This window comes from Vulpes lagopus, chromosome 4, assembly GCF_018345385.1.
Source record: "Vulpes lagopus strain Blue_001 chromosome 4, ASM1834538v1, whole genome shotgun sequence".
Taxonomy (NCBI): Eukaryota; Metazoa; Chordata; class Mammalia; order Carnivora; family Canidae; genus Vulpes; species Vulpes lagopus.
Window position 1 is genome coordinate 37,561,824 of NC_054827.1, and position 21,449 is coordinate 37,583,272.

Genomic DNA, 21,449 nt, shown 5'->3' on the forward strand with positions numbered 1-21,449 from the left:
TGGCGGAGTCTTGACCGTCCCCTCCCATCCCTCATTCCTAGATTGTTCTCCAGCAGTCTGTCTGTTTTTGTGATTTTATGAAGTGAGTGCTGAATCCAGTCCCACAGCCAACATCATCCCTGTTCTTTGAAGACCCTCCGGGTTCTGAAGGTGTGTCATTTGCTTTCTCAGGCTGTCAGTGGAGCCACGGGGCCAAGTCATATCTGCTCACAGCTGCTAGCATTTGCATCCCTGGGCACTGAGATCTGAAACTCGACCCTGGCAAGAGCCAGCCCTACCCCCTTGGAGGAAACGGCTGAACAGCCTGAGCTACAGCAGATGAAAACTTCCTTCCTCTTCATCCAGCCGCAGCACCCCCCCTCCCCACTCCTGCACCCGCCAGAGCTCTCCCCTCCCGGTTTCCAGAGGCCCAGGCCTGGACAGCAGCCCCAGGGGGCCTGGAGGAGGGACACATTTTCCCAAGTCCCAGCACTGGCTTCCTGGCAGGCCAGGCGCACACAGGGCTTGGTTGCTCCTCCCTCTCGCCTGCTGCAGAAGGGGGGCCCTGGGGCAGAGGAACCCGCTGCTTTCCGTTGCGCCACTCTGAAGGAGGAGAGAGAGGATAAACCCCAGGATCTGGATGTAAGGAGGGGTGGCGTTTACAGAGCCCCACATCACAGGCTTTCCCTGGCCCCTGCCTCCAAGAAATTTGGACGACTACTGCCCCTGTCATGCAGACTTCGTAGCCCAGCTCCCATAATGAGCCAGGAAAGCAGCAAACCCTCCATAGGCTGGGAGCACCGACCCCAGGACCTGTGGAGCATGGACCCTCGGTCTTGGGATCCCTTGAGATGTTCAGTTCCACAGGCCAGCCTGGCTCACACTACTGACAAGGGCAAAAGTGCTGTGCTGAGGAGAGGTGTTGCCACCTGCCAGGTTCTCCCGAAGAGCTGTGAAGAGGGCCCCTGCAGCACAGTGCAAGCCAGGAGAGCCAGGCTCTACATGTACTGTCCGCCCATTCAGACTTGCCGGAGCTCCCCGGCCCCGCCTGCCCCTCTGCCTCTCAAGGTAAGAGAGTGTGTGTGGCTGAAGCCACAGACCCCAGCTGTTCCCCCGGAAGAGGAATAGAGAGTGGGGTAGATGTGCCCACAAGGGTTCCCAGCTCTGAACACTTAGGTGTCCCCTCCACTGTGGATGGGGTGCACCTCAACAGCAGAGGTACTCACCAGCCACGGTCCCCTGGGCCCTGGATCTTTCCTCCGTGCTCTGCCACCTTCCCAGCCATTAGCCACATTTTGTTTGGACAGAGAATGAATAACTATTTCCCAAGATCTCTGCCAAAGACAGGAGGAGAAAAGTCCGGCAGAACAGGACCAGAGCAAGAACAAAAGAGGTGTACAGACCTTTACTGAGCCCTATGCATAATCCAGCCATCATACCAGATGTTTTCTTATATCCTATTTATCCTCATAACCACCCTGAAAAATAGAGGCCCATATCCCCAATTCCAGATGGGGGAACTGAGAAGTGGCTAGGCAAAAAATCCTCTTCCTTCCAAAAAGAAAAGAGCAGAAGCAAAGTGTGTTCTCCAGAGTGAGCTCTGGGGACTTTGGGGAGGCTTCATTGAATTTTGTGGAGGCTTTCAGAACTTGGGACTCAGCCACATCTTTACATTCTTGACCTCCTATGGCCCACATCTACTTCCCATCACCCTTTCTTGCCTCAAGAGGATCTATAGCCTCCCAGCCTCCATTTTCCAGCAGAAAGGGAAAGGATGGGTATATCTGTTTGATCTTCAGGGTCTCTTCCAGCTCTTACGGGCTTTATCTCCTCCAATCACGGCCATGCTGACTCTTTGCTATTAGCTTCTTATTCTCTGCATCTCTGACTCCACCTCCTCATCATGCTGATCTCTGCATCTCTGACTCCACCCAGTTCAAGTATATGGCTGCTAAAGTGGATGGACAAAATAAAAAATTATGCTTTTATTTTCCCTTTCTTCACAGCATGGACAATTTGCTATACTTTGCACATATATAAGTGACAGCAATGAGGGTGAGGAAGACTATGTTTTGGAGTTGCTGGGATGAGATAGAAGAGTAAGGACTCTTATTGGGGTATGTGGAAGGTTGACATGGAGAAGATTCTCAGGGACCTCACAGGAGAAATGGATGAAAATCACATGGAAAATGGGTCTTCCGTGGTCTTGGAAGTGATGTGGCTTTATCTAGATTCTGTGGCTCCCTCCTGAATGCTTCTATACATCATCCTTCCTTTCCCTTTCCGTTTGTAATAGGGAGCTTGTACAGTCACAGTTAAGAGTGGGGGAGAAAGGGTAAGCCCAAGTTCTACTCAGAGGGGAACTCTTGGAAAAAGAGAGATGCTAGCTAGCATGCTTCCTTAAGAAATAGTTTACATTCCTTCCTAGTTTTTGTATCCCTCATTTCCTACAGGGATTTAGAAGGAATGACATACCCACGCATTAGAGCCCTCTCTCTGTATGTGGGGTCACACAGTAGTTTATGTACTTTAAGGCTGGTCTGATAACTTGAAAACTCTATTTTCTTACCCTCCCCTCAGAACGGTTGCCATTTCTCTAGGGAGAGGCACCTTGGGAGTTGGTCCAAGTGGTAGATTTCTTACTTGCCTGCCTCACTGTAGCCACTTTTGCTAATGGGCTTCCAGATAAATGCACTATATAAAGTAGGGATTGCAAGGTTCCAGACTAAAAACTTAGATTTGTGTACAAAAGTGTTGGGCCAGGGAAAGAGACTCTCAGTATTCCTGTCTTAAGGGAGAGAAGAAGAGAGCTAATTAGAGGACTTCTGAGGAGGACCAGGGAATACATGGTCCCTATAGGGTGGGACACAAGGTGGTTAAGAAGCAGGGCTAAAAAAATTAACCTTGGGTTTTCTGGTTAGACATTATGATTCCCTCCACCACAAGAAGGCAAGTTGGGAAATTAGCACCCTCAGACCACAAGTCCTTAAGTGCCCTATGGCAGTTATCAACCAGGTGACCTCTGCCCAGTCTTTTGTGTTAGAGAAGGAGAAATTAACAGAGAGAGATTTTCCATCTGCTCAGTCCTGATCAGACTAAGTTGTCTAGATTTAATAGATTAATGTATGAGAATTCCCCAGTCTTCTCAGAGTTTGGAATTTAGCTATATAAGTCACAGCAAAGTGGCAGAAAGGTGATTAAAAACATCTTCTTAAAAAAAAAAAAAAAACTTCTTGTCACCTGTGAGTGGAAAACCCTTGATTACCCATCATGGGAAATTTCATTTGATGTACTCAAGAAAAATGTGATAGATTGTATTTGTTAAAGTGAAATGCTGGTTATATGAAAGCAAAGCCTACATATACTACATGTGCATAATAGGATTGATTTCCAAGCAGAAAAATCTGGATCTTAAGTATAAACCCTCTTTTTCACAGTACTCCAGATGGCTAAATTTATTCTCTTACAATTGAAACAAATGCGCTTCAATGTGAAAATTGTTGACTTAATCCTTCCAAGTTATCACAGGGAGTAAGAGCAGCAAATCAAATCAAATCAATTTATTGATTCCTAATTTATAGTAAAAACAATTATAGCACTGTGTGACCAACATAGGACTTCCAATGCACTATTTCCTCTTATTAAAACCTCAAAACTCTATGAGGATATACATTATTATCATCCCCCTTCATGGATGAGGAGACAAGATGCTTGGGGATGGTCAGCGACTTGCTGGGTCCCATAAACAGGATATGGAAGCTCAGGACAGAACTCTGGTTTTCCACTCAGAGGCCAAAGCTGGCCTTCTCTCAGTATCTTCTGAGAAGGTGAGATTTCCTTGGAAGGCAACCCACTACCTCCTAGGACCTGTGATAATATATTCCTACTTTCTCTGATGGAAAGGATGGGAGAAAAACCCTCAGGAATATCACATCTAGTGACTAGCCTTGTCTAACAAGGGCTTCTTTCTAGAAGCAATGAAGGCCTGGGTCTGGAGGACTTGGAGTTGCAGCTCTGGACAATGCCAATTGAGGGCTATAACATTCCTGTGGTGAGTCTGTCAATGTGAATCAGAAAATGTTCCATGGTCTGAAGCCAGAGCCAGCCCTAACAATTTGTTGGGCCCCATGTTCTGCTGCCTCTCTGTGGGAATGAGAGGAACTGTCAGTGTGTGGCTTTCAATTTGGGGCAAAAGATACAAAGATAAAAAAAAAAAAAGAGATATAACACAAGAGAGGGAAATAAACCTTCTCTATAATAATTTTGGGAAATTTCCAATTTTCTTAAAACTAGGTCTCCGTATCTTACAAATTTTATATTTTGAAATAACAGTGACTTTTGGTATGTAAATGACAGAAAATCTTCCATCAAATACAATTTTTATAAGCCCCCTTCCCAAATTTTCACTTATAGCTTTAAATTTCCTAGAAATTTTACCTTTTTCTATTGGTCTTCTTTATTCTCTTCTTCTGTCATCTCAAAAGCAATCACCTTTTTGAGTTTTTATCACCAGCTTCTAGGAGTGTTCAGGTTTAGAAGACAAGGTGGAGAATGAGCAGGACAGACCTGGAGTCCTTGGGGGATTTATGCGGGAGGGAGACAGAGATGGGTAGTTCTTTAAAGTAGTGAAGAGAAGTAAGTGTCTACTGCCCTTTAGGAAGGCCTTGTCAAGCAGACCAGAACAAAAATAGTTTTAATTTTCTGTGTCATGGATCGTTTTGCCTTAAATAAGACCCATGTCTGAAATATAAGTTTGTAAAGTGCATTACATTTTTGTTGGAAAGGTTTATTTAGAGTAAAGGTCTCTGGCACTGAAATTAAAGAGTTGAAAATGAAGTTCTGGTTCAGGCAACGAACTAGCTAAGTGGCCCCCGACAACTCATTGAACAAAGCTAGGTTATCACATTTTCTGAGGTCTGTCCAGTTCTGACACTGTAATCAGTATGACTCTATTAATCCAGAGAGGGAAGGAAACTGTTTAATGAAATAAAAGTGTTAAAACAATCAGCTTGTCTCTAAAGATCAATGATTTTGTAAAATGACCTCACTGCAAGGAAGATACTTAGTGGGCTTGCCTCTCTCAGGGAGGTCTGGGACTCCAGTGGGCACTAGTGTGGTTATATACATGAATAACACAGTGCCTGGCACTTAACAATTAGCTGAAGGAGTGAATAAATAAAGGAATGAAACTTTGAAAGGCTGATTAGCATTCAGTGAGATCAAAGAGTCAGTGCCTTTTCTGGGCAATAAAACAAATCCCTACCACGGGATTTTTAGGGCTAGAATTCCCAGCCGTCTATCCCCAAATGATTGATACTTCCTTTTTTGACCAGATTCCAGGTGAATTAAATTCCCCTCTGGTGTTGAATACTGACCCCCCCCTCCCAGGTATGTATTGTAAATACATACATTTGTAAATGACCCCTGGAAAAGATAATTTATCTTATCTAGGGTAAACACTTACCCAAATCTGTTGGACTTTTCTGGGCTGTCATAAGTTTAGAAACTGTTCTGCACATAAAATGGTATTCTAGATAATCCTTTACATTAATCCTTCTTGGTGAGCATTTTAGAATTTTAAAAAAGAAATTAGAACAAAGAGCTTGCACAAATGCCTATATAGTAATTTTAACAACAATATAGATAAATGTGCAATGGTGTCCCTTTTAAAAAATTTTGGTACTTAGGAGACGGTGTTGATTGGATTGAAAAGCTTATCCTTAGTCTATTTTACACTGCATTGGTTTTGACATAGATGTCTTGATTTATTACTTGAATAAATGAAGTCTGAGATAGCACAATGGGTTTCAATTCTTTTTTATCTTGTGATTTGCCTTGGTGTTCCCATGGCAACATTTTCTTGCTCTTTTTCTCTCCTTAGCCTTTCCTTTCACATTCAAATACACAAGCCCTGTGGATCATTGTACAAGTCCTACCGTCATAGAACTACATGCACTGCAGTATCTTGATTGGTAGGAGAGAGCAGAGAACACATGGGCAGGCCACTTTATGGTTGGGTGTCACTGTGACATACAGAAAAGCAATTGGAATGGGAGCTGGGACTCTAATTCAAGTTAGCTAAGTAAGGACAAGTCTCTTCATTCTGGGTCTTAACTCCTTATCTGTAATGTGAAAAGATTAGACTGCCTTCTTCCTATCTAGTTCTATGATTCTAAGTTCTTGCCAAGCCATTTGTGCCTACTTTAAAATTCAACCAAAACTACAGCTTTTGATGACAAATTTCTAAAAGACCATCATATTTAGAAGTTACTGTGAGTTGGAAAACTCCTTTATTAGTAAAATTAGATGCCTCTCCACTATCCAGAGGGTAAACAAGAACTACTTGTTTTTAAAAATACTTATTTATTTTTAGACAGAGAGTGCAAGCAAGGGGAGGGGCAAAGGGAGGGGGAGAGAGAGAGAGAATCACAAGCAGACCCCCTGCTGATCACAGAGCCTGATGCCAGGCTCCATCTCTCGACCCTGAGATCATGAACTGAGCTGAAACCAAGACTTGGATGCTCAACCAACTGAGCCACCCAGGCGTCCCAGAACTAAATACATCTTAAGGGGCAGCCCGGGTGGCTCAGTGGTTTAGCGCCGCTTTCAGCCCAGGGCCTGATCCTGGAGACCTGGGATCGAGTCCTACATCAGGCTCCCTGCACAGAGCCTGCTTTTCCTTCTCCCTGTGTCTCTGCCTCTCTCTGCCTCTCGCTCTGTGTCTCTCATGAATGAATAAATAAAATCTTTAGAAATAAATAAATACACATTAAAACACTTTATACCAAGTGTTAATTGTTTTTATAAAATATTAGTAGCATTAGATGAGTATTAGTTTGGCCCAAGACATTTGGACAAAGAGAATAAAATTGAATGTTTTTTATAACTATACCTAGGAGTTTTGTCTTGTTATTTTCTTATATTAAAAAGGAAATAAATGCTGAAAGGGGTTGTTCAGTGTTTTTAAAATCTCTTTAGTCACTTATTCAGCAAAAGGAGCATTTGAAAATCAATTCCAATCAGAAATTAAGACCTAGAGTGATGAAGAGACTTGTCCTCACTTAGCTACTTTGAATTAGTTCCAACAGATTGCCTCAGTTTAACTTTGAAGGTTTGTGTCCTTGAACAAAAGTGTTCTATTTATAGATTTAGTTAGGGTTCTTGGTTGTGTATGATAGAAATAATCAAGGATTCTATCCCAAATGCAGGGGACTCATTGGATGAAGGACACATGTCTAAGAATGGGATCTCATAAAACCCTAAGGCAGAAAAGTAAATGGGCCTCAAAACCAGCTGGAGTGAAGGCTCCAAACCTTTCAGGACTCTCTATCTCGTTTTTCTGTTGGTCTCTGCTCTTCTCTGAATTATTTTTGATTTCTGCACATCTGCTTCCTCTATTCCCTCTTCCAAAGGAGGAAATATGGTCACCCACAATTCCCAGGTTTACAGCTCCTCTCTAGAGACAATGCAGACTATGACTGGAACCCTTTAGACCTGCTTCCCAATCTCCTGGGAAGAGGCTCCTTGGTCCAGTGTGGGTTGGGTGTCCCCCCGGTTTACTATGATGAGGGTGGGGGCAGGTGCAGCTCACAGGGTGCTACTGGGTCTGTGAAAGCCCAAAGATGGTGATAAATATGTATATCTTAAAAAGAGACAGTTTCTAGAAACTAATGGGACATGGAGAGGTGGGCAACAAATTTGGACAACCAAGCCAATAAATGACCAAAAACACTTTCAGGTAGTTTTCAACTAAAATTTATAACATGATTGCTTTGTATAAATGTCCTATCTGAGCCTTCTCAAATTTTAGAGAATCCATTTTTATATGCTTTCGGGGAGATTTTTAAAAAGAGCACGCCTGGGAGCACCCAGGTGGCTCAGTGGTTGAGTGTCTGCCTTCAGCTCAGGTCGTGATCCCGGGGTCCTGGGATCCAGTACCACCTGGGGTTCCCTGCAGGAAGCCTCCTTCTCACTCTCCCTATGTCTCTAGTTTCTCTCTCTGTATCTCATGAATAAATAAATAAATAAAATCTTTTTTTAAAAAAAGAGCATGCCTGAACTAAGCAAAATGTTAGGATCAAACTATTGCCTTATGGTTTATGAATAGATTTGCTTCTAGAATCCGTACTAGTTATGACATTGTAAATATTCTCTTGCAAATATGTTTCTTCGTCATAGGTTTTTCAGAGACTATAGGATGCTATAAGATTTACAAGAAATTGAAGTCCTTAGTGAAAGTGGAGTTTATAGACTACCATCTCAGATTCTACATGTGATCTCTTGCACTTTACAGCAACTCACTGGGACTCCTGACCCACTATTCAAAAATTAAGAATAACAAAAATTGTATGGGTAAGCCATATTCCTTGAGCCACATTATATTGATTCCTTGAATAGAACCATGTCAACAACAACAAAAAAAAAGATGGGCAAAAGAAGGAAGATGGTCCCATATAGTTCACATTGTTAGGCTATTGCAGGGCTGCATTTTTAGGAGGTTTACTTTCCCTCATTTTGAAGTAATCAGCAGCTGCAATGCTTTTTTGGCTGGCCTTTGTGTTGTACATATTTCCTGTGATTATATTTAGTCAACTTTAACTTTTTGGAATTTAACTTTCAATTTTCAGAATGTGTGATTTTGTATTAACCTTTTAATTACCAGGTCCAGCAGATTATGAGCAAAAAGCTTCAGGGCATTATTCAATCACTTACAATGTTTTATCATTTAAAGATCCCACTTTACCAGCAAGGAGCATGGTGACTCTTTATTGAATTCTTAAAGTGATTGTATGATGAAGGAACAATTAAAATGTCATACCATTTATCCCCTGCCATAAGCAAAAAGTTCTCAGGAGAGTTTGTTATATATACTTGATCTTTTTCCATAAAGGATTTCAAGTGTACTACAACTATAGCACAAATAATAAATAAAAATAATGTTGGGCAGCCCTAGTGGCTCAATAGTTTAGCGCCGCCTTCAGCCCTGGGTGGGATCCTAGGGACCAAGGATGGAGTCCCGCGTTGGGCTCCCTGTGTGGAGCCTGCTTCTCCCTCTGCCTGTGTCTCTGCCTCTCCCTCTATGTCTCTCATGAATAAATAAATTTTTAAAAATGTTAAAGGTAAATAGTAATAAAAAATCAGGTCTAGGAAAATATAAATAAGGATCAAGATGAAAAAGAGATCAAGTCAAAATCAGGAAAAGAACAACAATAACAACATAAGTACCATAAAAGCTTACAGAGTGGTGTTTTTGAGAGATTTGGATTTGCGTTTCTAGGTATCCATGCTGTAAGGGACATGGTTAACTACCTAGTTCCCATTGTGAGAAGGGGAGGAGGGAAGGAAAGGAGAAGGGGAGGAGGAGGGAAGGAAAGGAGAAAGGGGAGAAGGAGGGAAGGAAGAAGAGAAGGAGGAAGGAGGGAAAGAAGAAGGAGAGAAGGAAGGAAGGGGGAAGGAAGGAAGGAAGGAGGGAAGAGAGAAGGAAGGAAAGAGGGAAGAAGGGAAGAAAGGAGAGAAGGAGGGAAGAAGGGAAGGAAGGAAGAGGGAAGGAGGGAGGGGAGGAAAGAGGAAAGGAGGAAGGAAGGAAGGAAAGAGGGAAGAAAAGAAGGAGAAAAAGGAGTTTCTTTAACATGTTCCACAGAAATAATTCAGAAAACCAAAAGCAAAAAAAAGCAAAAAACTTTTGCTTCCCCTTTAAAATAGCAATAAAACAATAACATTTTGGATAAAATCTTTTCTAAGGAGCACTTGATATTTACTATTTCCTTGTTTCTTAAGATGTATATACAACATAATTTAATTTTCTTGATAATTTAAGTAATTTCTATAATAACAGTATCATTCATTAGCAACTTTACATCTATAAGACTATTTGCTTTGTATGTAATGCCCCCAAATACTCTGCTCTCTGAGTTCTTGTTGATTTTTAGTGATTTTTCTGTTTCCTCCATGCTGGCCTATTTCTCATTACTGCTATTAGTGTGCCTACATCCAGCATCCACCACATGCCAGGAAACTAGATAACAAATTTGTTTAAATTGTAAAACAAGTTTGTTAATTATGTAAAGTAAAAGTAAAAAACCTCTATGTGAGGGGTTGAGTGGCTCATTTAGCAGACAACCTCATGAATTTTAATATGGATGTTTCTTTTGGTTTTGTGTGTTCAGACCTGATACTTTTGTCATGACTATGGTCACAATGTGGATGAATAGTTGCTAAAGAAACAACTTCTGTATTCATCCATTCAGTAAATATTTTTTGCTCTCCAGATCTATGGCAGGCACTGTTCTAGGCACTAGGAATCAGCAGAGAATAGAACAACCACAGTTGTTGCTCATATATCCTGTTAAGAGCAGGAAATGAAACAAGGAAATAAGACCTGAACATCAACGTCAGATTGAGACAAGTGCTTGGGAGAAAATAAAACAGAAGGCAATGGTAAGGTGAAGAGTGTTAGAATGAATCATTTGATTTGTGTGGTAAAAGTTGGCCTAACACAGAAGGTGACTTTTGAATTAAGACTTAAATGAGCAGCAGGAGCAGGCCAGCAGAGGATTGGAAAGAGGAAGGCTCAAGGCAGGGTTAACACAGGAGTCCCGCATACCTGCAGGATCACGAGTGACCATGGTTTCCAGAAAAGTTAAAGCCATAGATAAAGGAAGATCATGGAGAGCTTCACAGACTCAGGTAAGAAGTTTGAATTTTATTCTAAGGACAATGGGAAGCTTTTGGAGAGTCTTAAACAGGAGAGCAACACAGATTATAGGACTTAATATTCCTGACTCCCACTTCCTAATCTTATCGAAAAATCCTTGAGGCACACCATTTAACTCCCTCTGGATGATAGGGAGCTCTAATTTTGTCCTCAAAGTCCTTTAGTTCTGAACCAAAGAGCTATGATGAATCCATGAAGCATTAAGACAGGCTAAGGGGAAGGATACTCCAGTTACTCAAGTATTTGACATTTCCCTGGATGAAACTGCATTCTGGTGATAGACAATCTAGCAGGTCCTTTCAATATTTGTGACTTTGAAAAGTTTGATTTTGTTTAGGATAACAATGTTTAGGATTTAAATTTTTAAAAGTTTCTTTTTTATTATAAAATGTTTATTGTTTATTGTTTATTATTGTTTATTATAAATGCACATAACAGGTGCGCCATAAATATAGCCTCTAGATTGCCCATGGCATAGCCACTCTAAGTGACCTCCTCTTTTACTAATCCCTTCACTTCCTTCCTCATGTCCTCTAGTTTCTCCACCTCAAGTTTGTAAGGCATTAAACTATGAGGCTTCCAGGCTGATGACTGGTCAAGCAAGGGGTAGTTGGCATTGTTGGAGTCAATCCAAAATAGAATAAAATTTCACACTATCTTTGGGGTCATACATTTAGCATAGTGGTATATTTATAAAAATATATTTCTCTGTGGCTTAGACCAATGTTTAAGGAGTTCTGGGGTGGGCAGTGACCAAGGAATTACAGTAATATTTCTGTTTGGCTCAGCCTGTTGACCTGGTTTTCTCAATGTACTTTGTGAATAATCTCTGTGAATAATGTCCTCTCAATAGTGATAACTGTTCTCCTAAAGAAATAGCTTTACTCCATGCTTTGAACAACCTATGAAATAAGTATTTTTACCATAAATAATAATTCCTACTTTTCATGCCATCTGAGAAAGCTAATGGCAACATTCTTTCCATATTCATCCTCAATCTGTTTTAGTAAGTGAACTTTCTCTGCAGTTCTCTGCAAACTGCTCTTCCACCTTTCTGTGCAGTTTTGTGAACTATCTATGGCTGACTTCCTTCTGGGCATTCAGTGGGTTATCTTGTTGTTGGGAGCCTCTGAAGCCCTTTGGGGGAAAAAAAGCATTAGAAAAATCCAACTAGAAAGAATCATACTGTTGACTACTGTAAGTTACTTTAGGCATTGTTAAAAGAATTTTTTAAATCTCTCTCTTTTTTTTTTTAGTTTTCAAAATAAAAATGTTCCTGTAGGCCCTTTGGGCAGACATAAAACAGGTGGGACATTCTTTCCCTGCCTTTTATAAGCTTGAAGGTTGAGACAAACAAACATATATGCTAAGAGGCATTCTTAGACATAGATAAGAGACATCAGCAGAATAAGGACAAAGGCTTGCTACTTTGTGAAATAATCAATGTAGGCCTGCACTCTGGTGATGGCCAAATAAGAAGGTTGTTGTGCAAGTTACTACCTGCTCATCATGATTTGAGGAGAAAAGTCACCACTTCTGTTCCATTTAGTCAGGGGAAGATTTATATTTGGGATCAGCTTCAGGAGCTTTCTGAGTGAAGGAAGGAAAAGTATGGCTCATAGAATGTAAGGAGGATTTACTATGGACTTTCTCCTGAGTTCATGTGTAAATTTTCTTATTCATTAATAAGGAACATAACAACTAGTACAGTTATACACACATAGAGTGAATGTTTTCCTAACTAAAAACTAAGATTTCTGGGTTGTGAGTTTATACCTTTATTCAAAATATAAAAAACAAATTTAGAATAATAGACTGCATTTACTGAATAAAAAATATCACAAAAAGTAGCACATATTTCAGCATAAAAACATGCATCATGTAATCCAACATTGGAGAATTTGAAGTCATGACCAGAAAATCTGGACGTAGACTGCCATGTTTGTGCAATAGAGAGAGGTAGCACCCCCCCCACCCCATGGAGAAGATTTCTCCTCACCTTATAAGATTTCCCTTCCCAGGTGGCAGGCAGTGATGGCAACTGATTAAGGTCACTTCTCAAGGTGTTGCTAAGAGACAGCAGACACACAGGGATGGGTCTTGTAAGCTTGATCAAAGCCAGTGAATCTGAAGCTGTTTCCTGGCCAGAGTGCACAGGGGGACAGGGAGGGGAGGTCGGGCTTGGGATGCTTCTTTGAATGTGGCTCCTTGTACAAGGACCACAATCCTGCCTGTAGCACGTGAAGGATTCTGTCATTTGGACAGCAAATCAAAGCAGGTGATCTGGGTTGGGAATGAGCGGAATATGGCCTCTGAACAAAAATGAAGTTTAGAACTTTGTGACACCATAACAATATGTCAGTTCACAGCAGTCATGTATACATTGTCTCTTCTACATCTTTCTTTCCAGACAAAATGATTTTGGAGACCTCTTAGGCCTTTTAATCATGAAGACAGGCCAATGAATTTGTAGTTTTAATATCCCTCCCTTTAGACTTGCCTAGCCTATGCTACAGGTACAACCTGTTGCCTTATGAAAAAATTGGTTCTTACTCTGTTAAGAGCAAGAAAAAGAAGAAACTAGTCATTCATGAATTATGACTATAGTAGGTCTCAAAAGCCATCACCATGTTCAAAGAAAGAACTATTTTATTATTTTTAATAAAATCACACTAAAATCTCGCTCCTTACTCCCATCTTCCTGGACTAGCAATAAATTCAGTCTCAGATATTTTCAGGGTTCCCTGTCCACTAAAATTGGGTCAAGGGTCCTGAAACTTTCATGGTACAAAAGCATTCATGAATTCTTGCTTTTACTTGTCCCTTCAGGACATAGTCTGCATAGCACCATGGTGGAGAGTACAGACCCTGGAGCCAGATTCTGGGTATGAGTCTCCGCTCTGCCTGCACCTTCCTAGTGGGTAGCCTTGGGTAACTTATTTAAATCAGTACTTCAGTTTCCTCATCTATAAAATGGAGGTGAGGTGAGTTTTTACCAGATAGAAAATAAGAATTAAGTTCCAGTTTGTAAGGCGCATAGACCCATGCCTGGCACAGGGAATGCAGATACTGGGGACCTCCTCCAACTTTGATCATCAGTTCTCCATCTACTACAACCTTTGCCAAAGGTTGTCATTCTAGGCTGTGTGCTTTCAGGTCTGGCAGCTCCATTGCTTCTCTGACCCAGAGCCTGGGGTCTGGACTCTGTGCTTCTGGAAGAGTAACACATAGGAAGGAGACAAGTCAGGAGTAGGGGAGTGGAGGTAAATGTCTCTCTAGCTGTAGGCCTGAATAATGATTCCTTTTCTTACCCCCTTCCATCTCCAAATGGTAAAGACTCTCTTTGTTGAATCATAACTTCTGTGTTATGTGCACCTAGTATGTGAGTTCTCTATCGAGTCATCATCTCTTGCAGTCCAAAACTGGTGGACCTGGGAGGAAAGGAAACGCATTGAAGCTTAGAAACCTTCAGGAAAACAAAAGAGAGCTCTCTGTAGTTGGAAACGTGAAGTGATTTGCCTCTGAGTCCTAAAACAAGGTTAGGAAGAGTGAGGCAGAAATATGAAAGCCTGTAAAATCCCGGCTAAGTGCAAGTCATTTCATAAACATACCCACCCTTCCTTTAATTTCTGCCTTCTCCTGTTTAAAACTTCCCGGAGAGCGCTGCCTCTGAGCAGCCCCCTGAGATTAATCAGAATTTTCATTGTACCCTTTGTCAGGCTCAGGTCAACACCTTCCTCTCCCAGCCACTTGTTTTAGCATCTTTAGTGTCTTCTGACAGAAGGGAAATGTCTTGAGAGACACTGTGACTTGACATGATAAACCTCCCTAAGGCACAGCAAAGGGCTCTGCTTAGAGGGAAGGGCACTGAAAAAAAATCAAGAGAAAATTCACAAATCCTTATTAATAAATTATTCTGCCCCTCAAGATGGTTTAGAGAGGTTTTTAATTATTAGACCACATTCTAAAAATAACTCAGGCTGGGTCTGCCTCGCCTAAGAGGAAATAGTTAAAGAAAATTTAGATTTTACAAAAATTTATTGATAAACTATGCTGGTTCTTTGGATTCAATATCCTGGATTCAAGATTCAAGTTACTTGGTTAGTTCCAGTGTCTTTTTTTTTTTCTTTTTAATTTTTGGGAGATAAAACCAACCTTGATTTACACTTGGGATCCTGTTCAGATGCATCTTAAACAGGATAGCAAAGCAGGGAAAAGCACAGACCCTGGAACCAATGTTCAAATTCCAACACAAACGTATTAATTATGTGACATTTGGCAAACATTACCTGTAGTTTCTTCAGTAAAGCAGGGAGAGCTTCACCCCAGCTTCCAGCAGCTGTTGCAGCCCCCTCCCTGGGTACCCTACAAGGCAGCTTGGCTGACAGAGCATGGGCTCTGCAGTCTCAATTCTGCTGGTTATGGTGGGACTTGAAATAGGAACTCTAGAACTGATGCAAAGACGAGTGAGAAAAGCTGCACATAGGTCTTCAATAAATATTATTGAAGGCTTCAACAAGTCTTGCTCAGGACAATAATGTGCCCAAAGTGCGCAATGATGTGCAAAGTGGAGTGCACAAGAACATCTATTTGGTACAGAAAGAAAAAGATAGACTCCTTTTTATATTTTTACATCTGGTCTTTTAAAATTTTTATTTAGTGTTATAAAATTTATGTGATATATCAATATGATAGTATTCATTGCAATGACTGGGTTCAGGGAAAAGACTTAAACATTACTAGGTATAAGACACTAAAAAGTTATATTAAAAACAAATACTACTTACGTGACAATTTTGTTGAGGTCTTATGCTTCTTGTAGCATCATGATACACCTGAAATAGGGCGGGAGTGCCCAGGACTATGATCTGCTTCTGCTCCAAATTCCAGTGTGTGGAGCGTTTCCCCACACCACCAACCAATTCTATAGCATCTGGGTGCCCTATGATTCAACTCACTTCTGATGGTATCAACATGGAGACAGCGTCAGATCCCACAGGTTCAGTGTTTAATACCAAACCAGATTGCCACCTTTGCTTCTGAACTATTGGTTCTAGATTGGAGCTTTCCATGACTACTCCTTGAGTTCAATTAATTTGCTAGAGCAGCTCACAGAACTCAGACAAACAGTTTAGTTACTAGACCACAATTTATTATAAAACGATGTAACTCAGGAACAGCCAGATGGAAGAGACTATAGGGTGAGGTAGGGGAAAGGGAGATAGAGCTTCCATCCTCTCACTGGGCAGGTATGCCACTCTCCAAATCTCCAGTGTTTGCTCACCCAAAAGTTTCCTGAGTCCCACGTTTTCTGGTTTTATGGGATCTTAATTGCACAGGTATGATTAATACTAACCATTGGTAATTGAACTCGATCTCCTGTCCTTCTCCTCTCCAGAGTGGTGTGGGAAGGAGGAACCGGACTGCAGTGCTCCAATCCTAATCACAGGTTAGTTCCTTAGGGACCAGCTCTCACCCATGGAGGGCTTTCCAAAAGTTACTTCGCTTACATAACAAAATGTATCTTCACGGCCCTCATCACTTAGGAAATTTCAAGGGTTTCAGGAGCTCTCAGCCAGGAATGAGACAAAGACTAAATACATATGTCTTATTATAAATCATAATATCACATACAGGCAATAGGCTGTTTTGTGATACTCCTACCCAGAGGGAATCTCTTCTAGTCCTGAATTCCCTACCACCTAAAAATAGGATCTTACCTTATCTTATAGGTTGAGATTTGGAGTAGGGTTGCTAGATTTAGCAAATAAAAATAGCAATATGTGAGACATACTTTTGCTCTTCAGTATAATTATTTGTTTACCTGAAATTCAAATTTATTGGTGTCCTATATTTTATTTAGCAACACTTGGTTGGAGGTGGACTTGTCAACTTGTCCTTGTTTGAAGTCAACTTGTTGCACTCAGCTAAGTGATCTTTGACAAATTATTTAACTTCTCTGAGCCTCACTTTCTTTGTACCCCTCCATTATTGTGAGCATCCTTTTTATAGAGGATGTCAAGTACTTGCACAGTTCTTGCACGTAGTAAAGTTCTTACTAAATTCTAGATGTAGCAGCTGCCGGGGCAGCATGGAGGAGCCAGACACAAAGAGAGGGGCTGTTTGTGGGGTGGGGTAGGGGGTTCACTATGTCGGATGACGATTCAAGGGCCAGCACCAACTCCTCCTCACCTTCGTCCTCCAACCAGCAAACCAAGAAAGAAACAAACACCCCCAAGAAGAAGGAGAGTGTAAAGTCAGCATGAGCAAAAACTCCAAACTCCTCTCTACCAGAGCCAAGAGTGCTGGTCCCAAGGGCGATAACATCTATGAATGGAGATCAACCATTCTGGGGCCTCCTGGATCCATCTATGAGGGTGGTGTATTCTTCCTTGATATCACTTTTACACCAGAATACCCCTTCAAGCCTCCAAAGGTTACATTTCGGACAAGGATCTCTCACTGTAATATTAACCGTCAAGGAGTTATTTGCTTGGATATATTAAAAGGTAATTGGAGTCCAGCACTAACTATTTTTAGAGTTCTCCTTTCTATCTGCTCCCTTCTTACAGACTGTAATCCTCGTAAGGTTAATAATTCTTTTTCTTTTCTTTTTTCTTCCTTATCTGAAAAATACTTGTTTTGATAAAGTACAAAGCTTTTGAAGAACAAAAAGCAGGGATGCCCGGATGGTGTAGCTGGTTGGGTATCTGACTCTTGGTTTGGGCTCAGGTCGTGATATCAAGGTTCTGGGATCAGGCCCTGTGTTGGGCTTAGTGTGGGGTCTGCTTGGGATTTTCTCTCCCTTTGCCCCTCCTGCTCATGCTCTCTCTCAAATGAATAAATCTTTTTTTTTAAAAAGGACAAAAACTAACCTTTTTTGAAAGAAAGTTTCAATCAGGGATGCCTGGGTGGTTCAGCGGTTGAGCATCTGCCTTTGGCTCAGGGCCTGATCCCTGATTCCCGGATCGAATCCCACATCAGGCTCCTTGCAGGGAGCCTGCTTCTCCTCCCTCTGCCTGTTTCTGCCTCTCTTTCTGTGTCTCTCATGAATAAATAAAATCTTAAAAAAAGTTTTAATCAAGAAAAGTTCAATCTGCTAGTTAAAAAAGGCAGCAACTTCTATGCTATAGGAACAAAGTGTTTTAAAACTAAGACTTAAAAAATTGCCTTAGATTTTTACATTTTTCATATGGTTCCCCTAAACCACCTACTTCTAACTAAATGTTGAGTTTCTTTGCTTAATAGTTAGTGGTTCTCAGACTGATTAGGGGTGAGAGGAGGCTAATTTCCTTTTATTATTAAAGATTTACCATAAAAGATTCTATTTAGGTTTCAACTTAATTGTTGGTTTTGACCTGGCAGCCTGGTTTTTTTCTAGGTAACTCTTGTAGAGGTAAATAGTGCTATATTGCAACAGCCCAGAGGACTTGAAGGAACAGTCAGTGTGAACACAGCTGGATGTTCATCATAGCCTTGAACATCCCAGTTTTTATTGAACTTACTTAACACTCCAGTTAAGTGGGTGGTGGTTGTTGGGAGAAAAATAGAATGAATTAAGGAGATGAAGCCACACTAGTGCTAAAGCCTGAGCATTCTTTCCCCCTGCATACTGTTTTAGAAAGAAAAAGTGCCCAGGACAATGGAATGGCATTTCAAAACCGGTTTTGATCACAAATACTTTGCATATTTCTTCCCAAGCTGTCAATTTATTGGCTAAAATTTGAAACGTCCCTTTCCTTTCTTCAAAATAATCTACATTTTTTTCTTCCAGCTGACCCTTTGGTGGAAGTATTGCCACTCAGTATATGACCAACAGAGCAGAATATGACAGAATGGCCAGACAGTGGACCAAGAGATACGCCACATAAATTGGGTTTTCACAATGCTTACATTATTTGTCTGTCACAGAGAGAGCTGCTTATGATTTTGAAGGGGTGGGGGAGGGTGGGAGTTGGTAAAGAGTAGGGTATTTCTTTTTTTTATATAAATTTATTTTTTATTGGTGTTCAGTTTGCCAATCTGGGTGTTATAGAATAACACCCAGTGCTCATCGCATCAAGTGCCCCCCTCAGTGCCCATCACCCAGTCACCCATCCCCCCGCCCACCTCCCCTTCCACCACCCCTAGTTCGTTTCCCAGAGTTAGGAGTCTTTCATGTTCTGTCTCCCTTTCTGATATTTCCCATGGAGTAGGGTATTTCTATAACAGATATTATTCAGTCTTATTTCCTAAGATTTTGTTGTAACTTAAGGTATCTTGCTACAGTAGACAGAATTGGTAATAGCCACTTTAAAAACTGTTATTAGTTCTGCAATATTAGCTGAAATGTAGTACAGAGAATAGACATTTGGGTTCAGTTGCTTGTAGTCTGTAAATTTAAAATAGCTTAATTTTGTACAGGTTACACACATGGAGATTTATGTAAAGTCCTTGCAAGACTACAATTTTTTTTTGTTCAAAAAAATTGGAATTTCTTTTCCCTTCTTGGGAGGGAACATTGATATTTAACAGTTTTTTTTTTTTTAAGGGAACAGACCCGACTTTATTCTTTTGCATGTGTATATCCAGTTATCTCAACATCACTTGTGGAAATTAGTCTTTCTTTTTTTTCCAATGTAATTATCTTGGAATCCTTGTCAAAAGCTAGCTAACCAACACTCACAGTTGTATTATTTTGATCTATATGTCTGTCCTTCACCAGCACCAGTTTTATGAACACAGGATGTTTTCCCACTTATTTAGGTCTTCTTTAATTTCTTTCAGTGGTATTTTATAACAGCATACAAGTCTTTCAGCTCTTATTTAAGTTTATTCATAAGCATTTCATTCCTTTGATGCAATTGCAAATGGAATTGTTATCTCAAAATCCTTTTTAGTTGTTCATTATAGTAAATAGTATACTACTGACTATTGTATGTTCACTTTGTATCCGGCAACTTTGCTGAATTTATTTATTTATTTATTTATTTATTTATTTATTTATTAATTATATTTATTGGAGTTCAATTTGCCAAATTATAGCATAACACCCAGTGCTCATCCTGCCAAGTGCCCCCCTCGTGCCCATCACCCAGTCACCCCAACCCCCCGCCCACCTCCCCTTCCACTACCCCTTGTTCATTTCCCAGAGTTAGGTGTCTCTCATGTTTTGTCACCCTCACTAATATTTTCACTCATTTTCTCCTTTCCCATCCATTCCCTTTCACTATTTTTTATATTCCCCAAATGAATGAGACCATATAATGTTCGTCCTTTTCCGATTGACTTATTTCACTCAGCGTAGTACCCTCCAATTCCATCCATGTCGAAGCAAACGGTGGGTATTTGGCATTTTTAATGGCTGAGTAATATTCCATTGTATACATAGACCACATCTTCTTTATCCATTCGTCTTTTGATGGACACTGAGGCTCCTTCCACAGTTTGGCTATTGTGGACATTGCTGCTATAAACATTGGGGTGCAAGTGTTCCAGAGTTTCACTGCATCTGTATCTTTCCGGTAAATCCCCAACAGTGCAATTGCTGGGTCGTAGGGCAGGTCTATTTTTAACTCTTTGAGGAACCTCCACACAGTTTTCCAGAGTGGCTGCACCAGTTCACATTCCCACCATCAGTGCAAGAGGGATCTCCTTTCTCCACATCCTCTCTAATACTTGCTGTTTCCTGTCTTTTAAATGTTCACCATTCTCACTGGTGTGAGGTGGTATTTCATTGTGGTTTTGATTTGTATTTCCCTGATGGCCAGTGATGCAGAGCATTTTCTCATGTGCTTGTTGGCCATGTCTATGTCTTCCTCTGTGAGATTTCTGTTCATGTCTTTTTCCCATTTCATGATTGGATTGTTTGTTTCTTTGGTGTTGAGTTTAATAAGTTCTTTATAGATCTTGGATACTAGCCCTTTATCTGATAGGTCATTTGCAAATATCTTCTCACACTCTGTAGGTTGTCTTTTAGTTTTATTAACTGTTTCTTTTGCTGTGCAGAAGCTTTTTATCTTAAGTCCCAATAACTCATTTTTGCTTTTGTTTCCCTTGTCTTTATGGATGTGTCTTGCAAGAAGTTACTGTGGCCAAGTTCAAAAAGGGTGTTGCCTGTGTTCTCCTCTAGGATTATGATAGATTCTTGCCTCACATTTAGATCTTTCATCCATTTTGAGTTTATCGTTGTGTATTGTATAAGAGAATGGTATTTAATCTCCACGTGTTTGAATTCCTTCCAAACTTCTTGTGATTTAGTTCTAGTTTCAAAGCATTATGGTCTGAAAAAACGTGGGGGACAATCCCAATCTTTTGGTATCGGTTAAGACCTGATTTGTGACCCAGTATGTGGTCTATTCTGGAGAAAGTTCCATGTGCACTTGAGAAAAATTTGTATTCAGTTGCATTTGGATGCATTAGGGACATAAATATTTATGATTGTTAGGCCTTCTTGTTGGATAGATCCTTTAGGTCTACATTTGTTACTGTGCTAATAAACAATCTTAAAACAAAAATAAATAAATAAATAAATTTTATTTATTTAGATGTTATAATCACAGATGACACTGTTACTTGTAGTTTCAAACATTACACAGTTTTACGTATTATTACCTAGTTTCAAGTATTTTTGTACAAGTCTTATCTCCTTTATTAGAAGTTAGGGACATCTGCACAGAGATGCACATAATGGGCTTGTAATTTGTTGAACTCTGCATAAATATAGCCTCTACCACTTCCGTGGAGTCTGGTTGACTGGCCACTTGGCTGGCCCCTT

At 40.6% G+C, this 21,449-nt stretch overlaps 1 protein-coding gene and 1 pseudogene across 1 annotated transcript in view; both read left to right on the forward strand.

Moving 5' to 3' along the window:
• Positions 1 to 507: 507 nt before the first annotated feature.
• The window catches only part of PSD3 (pleckstrin and Sec7 domain containing 3), a 569,820-nt gene continuing 548,878 nt past the window's right edge, over positions 508 to 21,449 (forward strand). The window contains exon 1 of the mRNA XM_041753212.1: positions 508 to 1,047. Coding sequence (XP_041609146.1) covers positions 739 to 1,047 — 309 coding nt within the window. The 5' untranslated portion in view covers positions 508 to 738. The remainder of the gene's footprint in view (positions 1,048 to 21,449) is intronic.
• On the forward strand, positions 16,843 to 18,564 carry LOC121489836 (annotated as a pseudogene).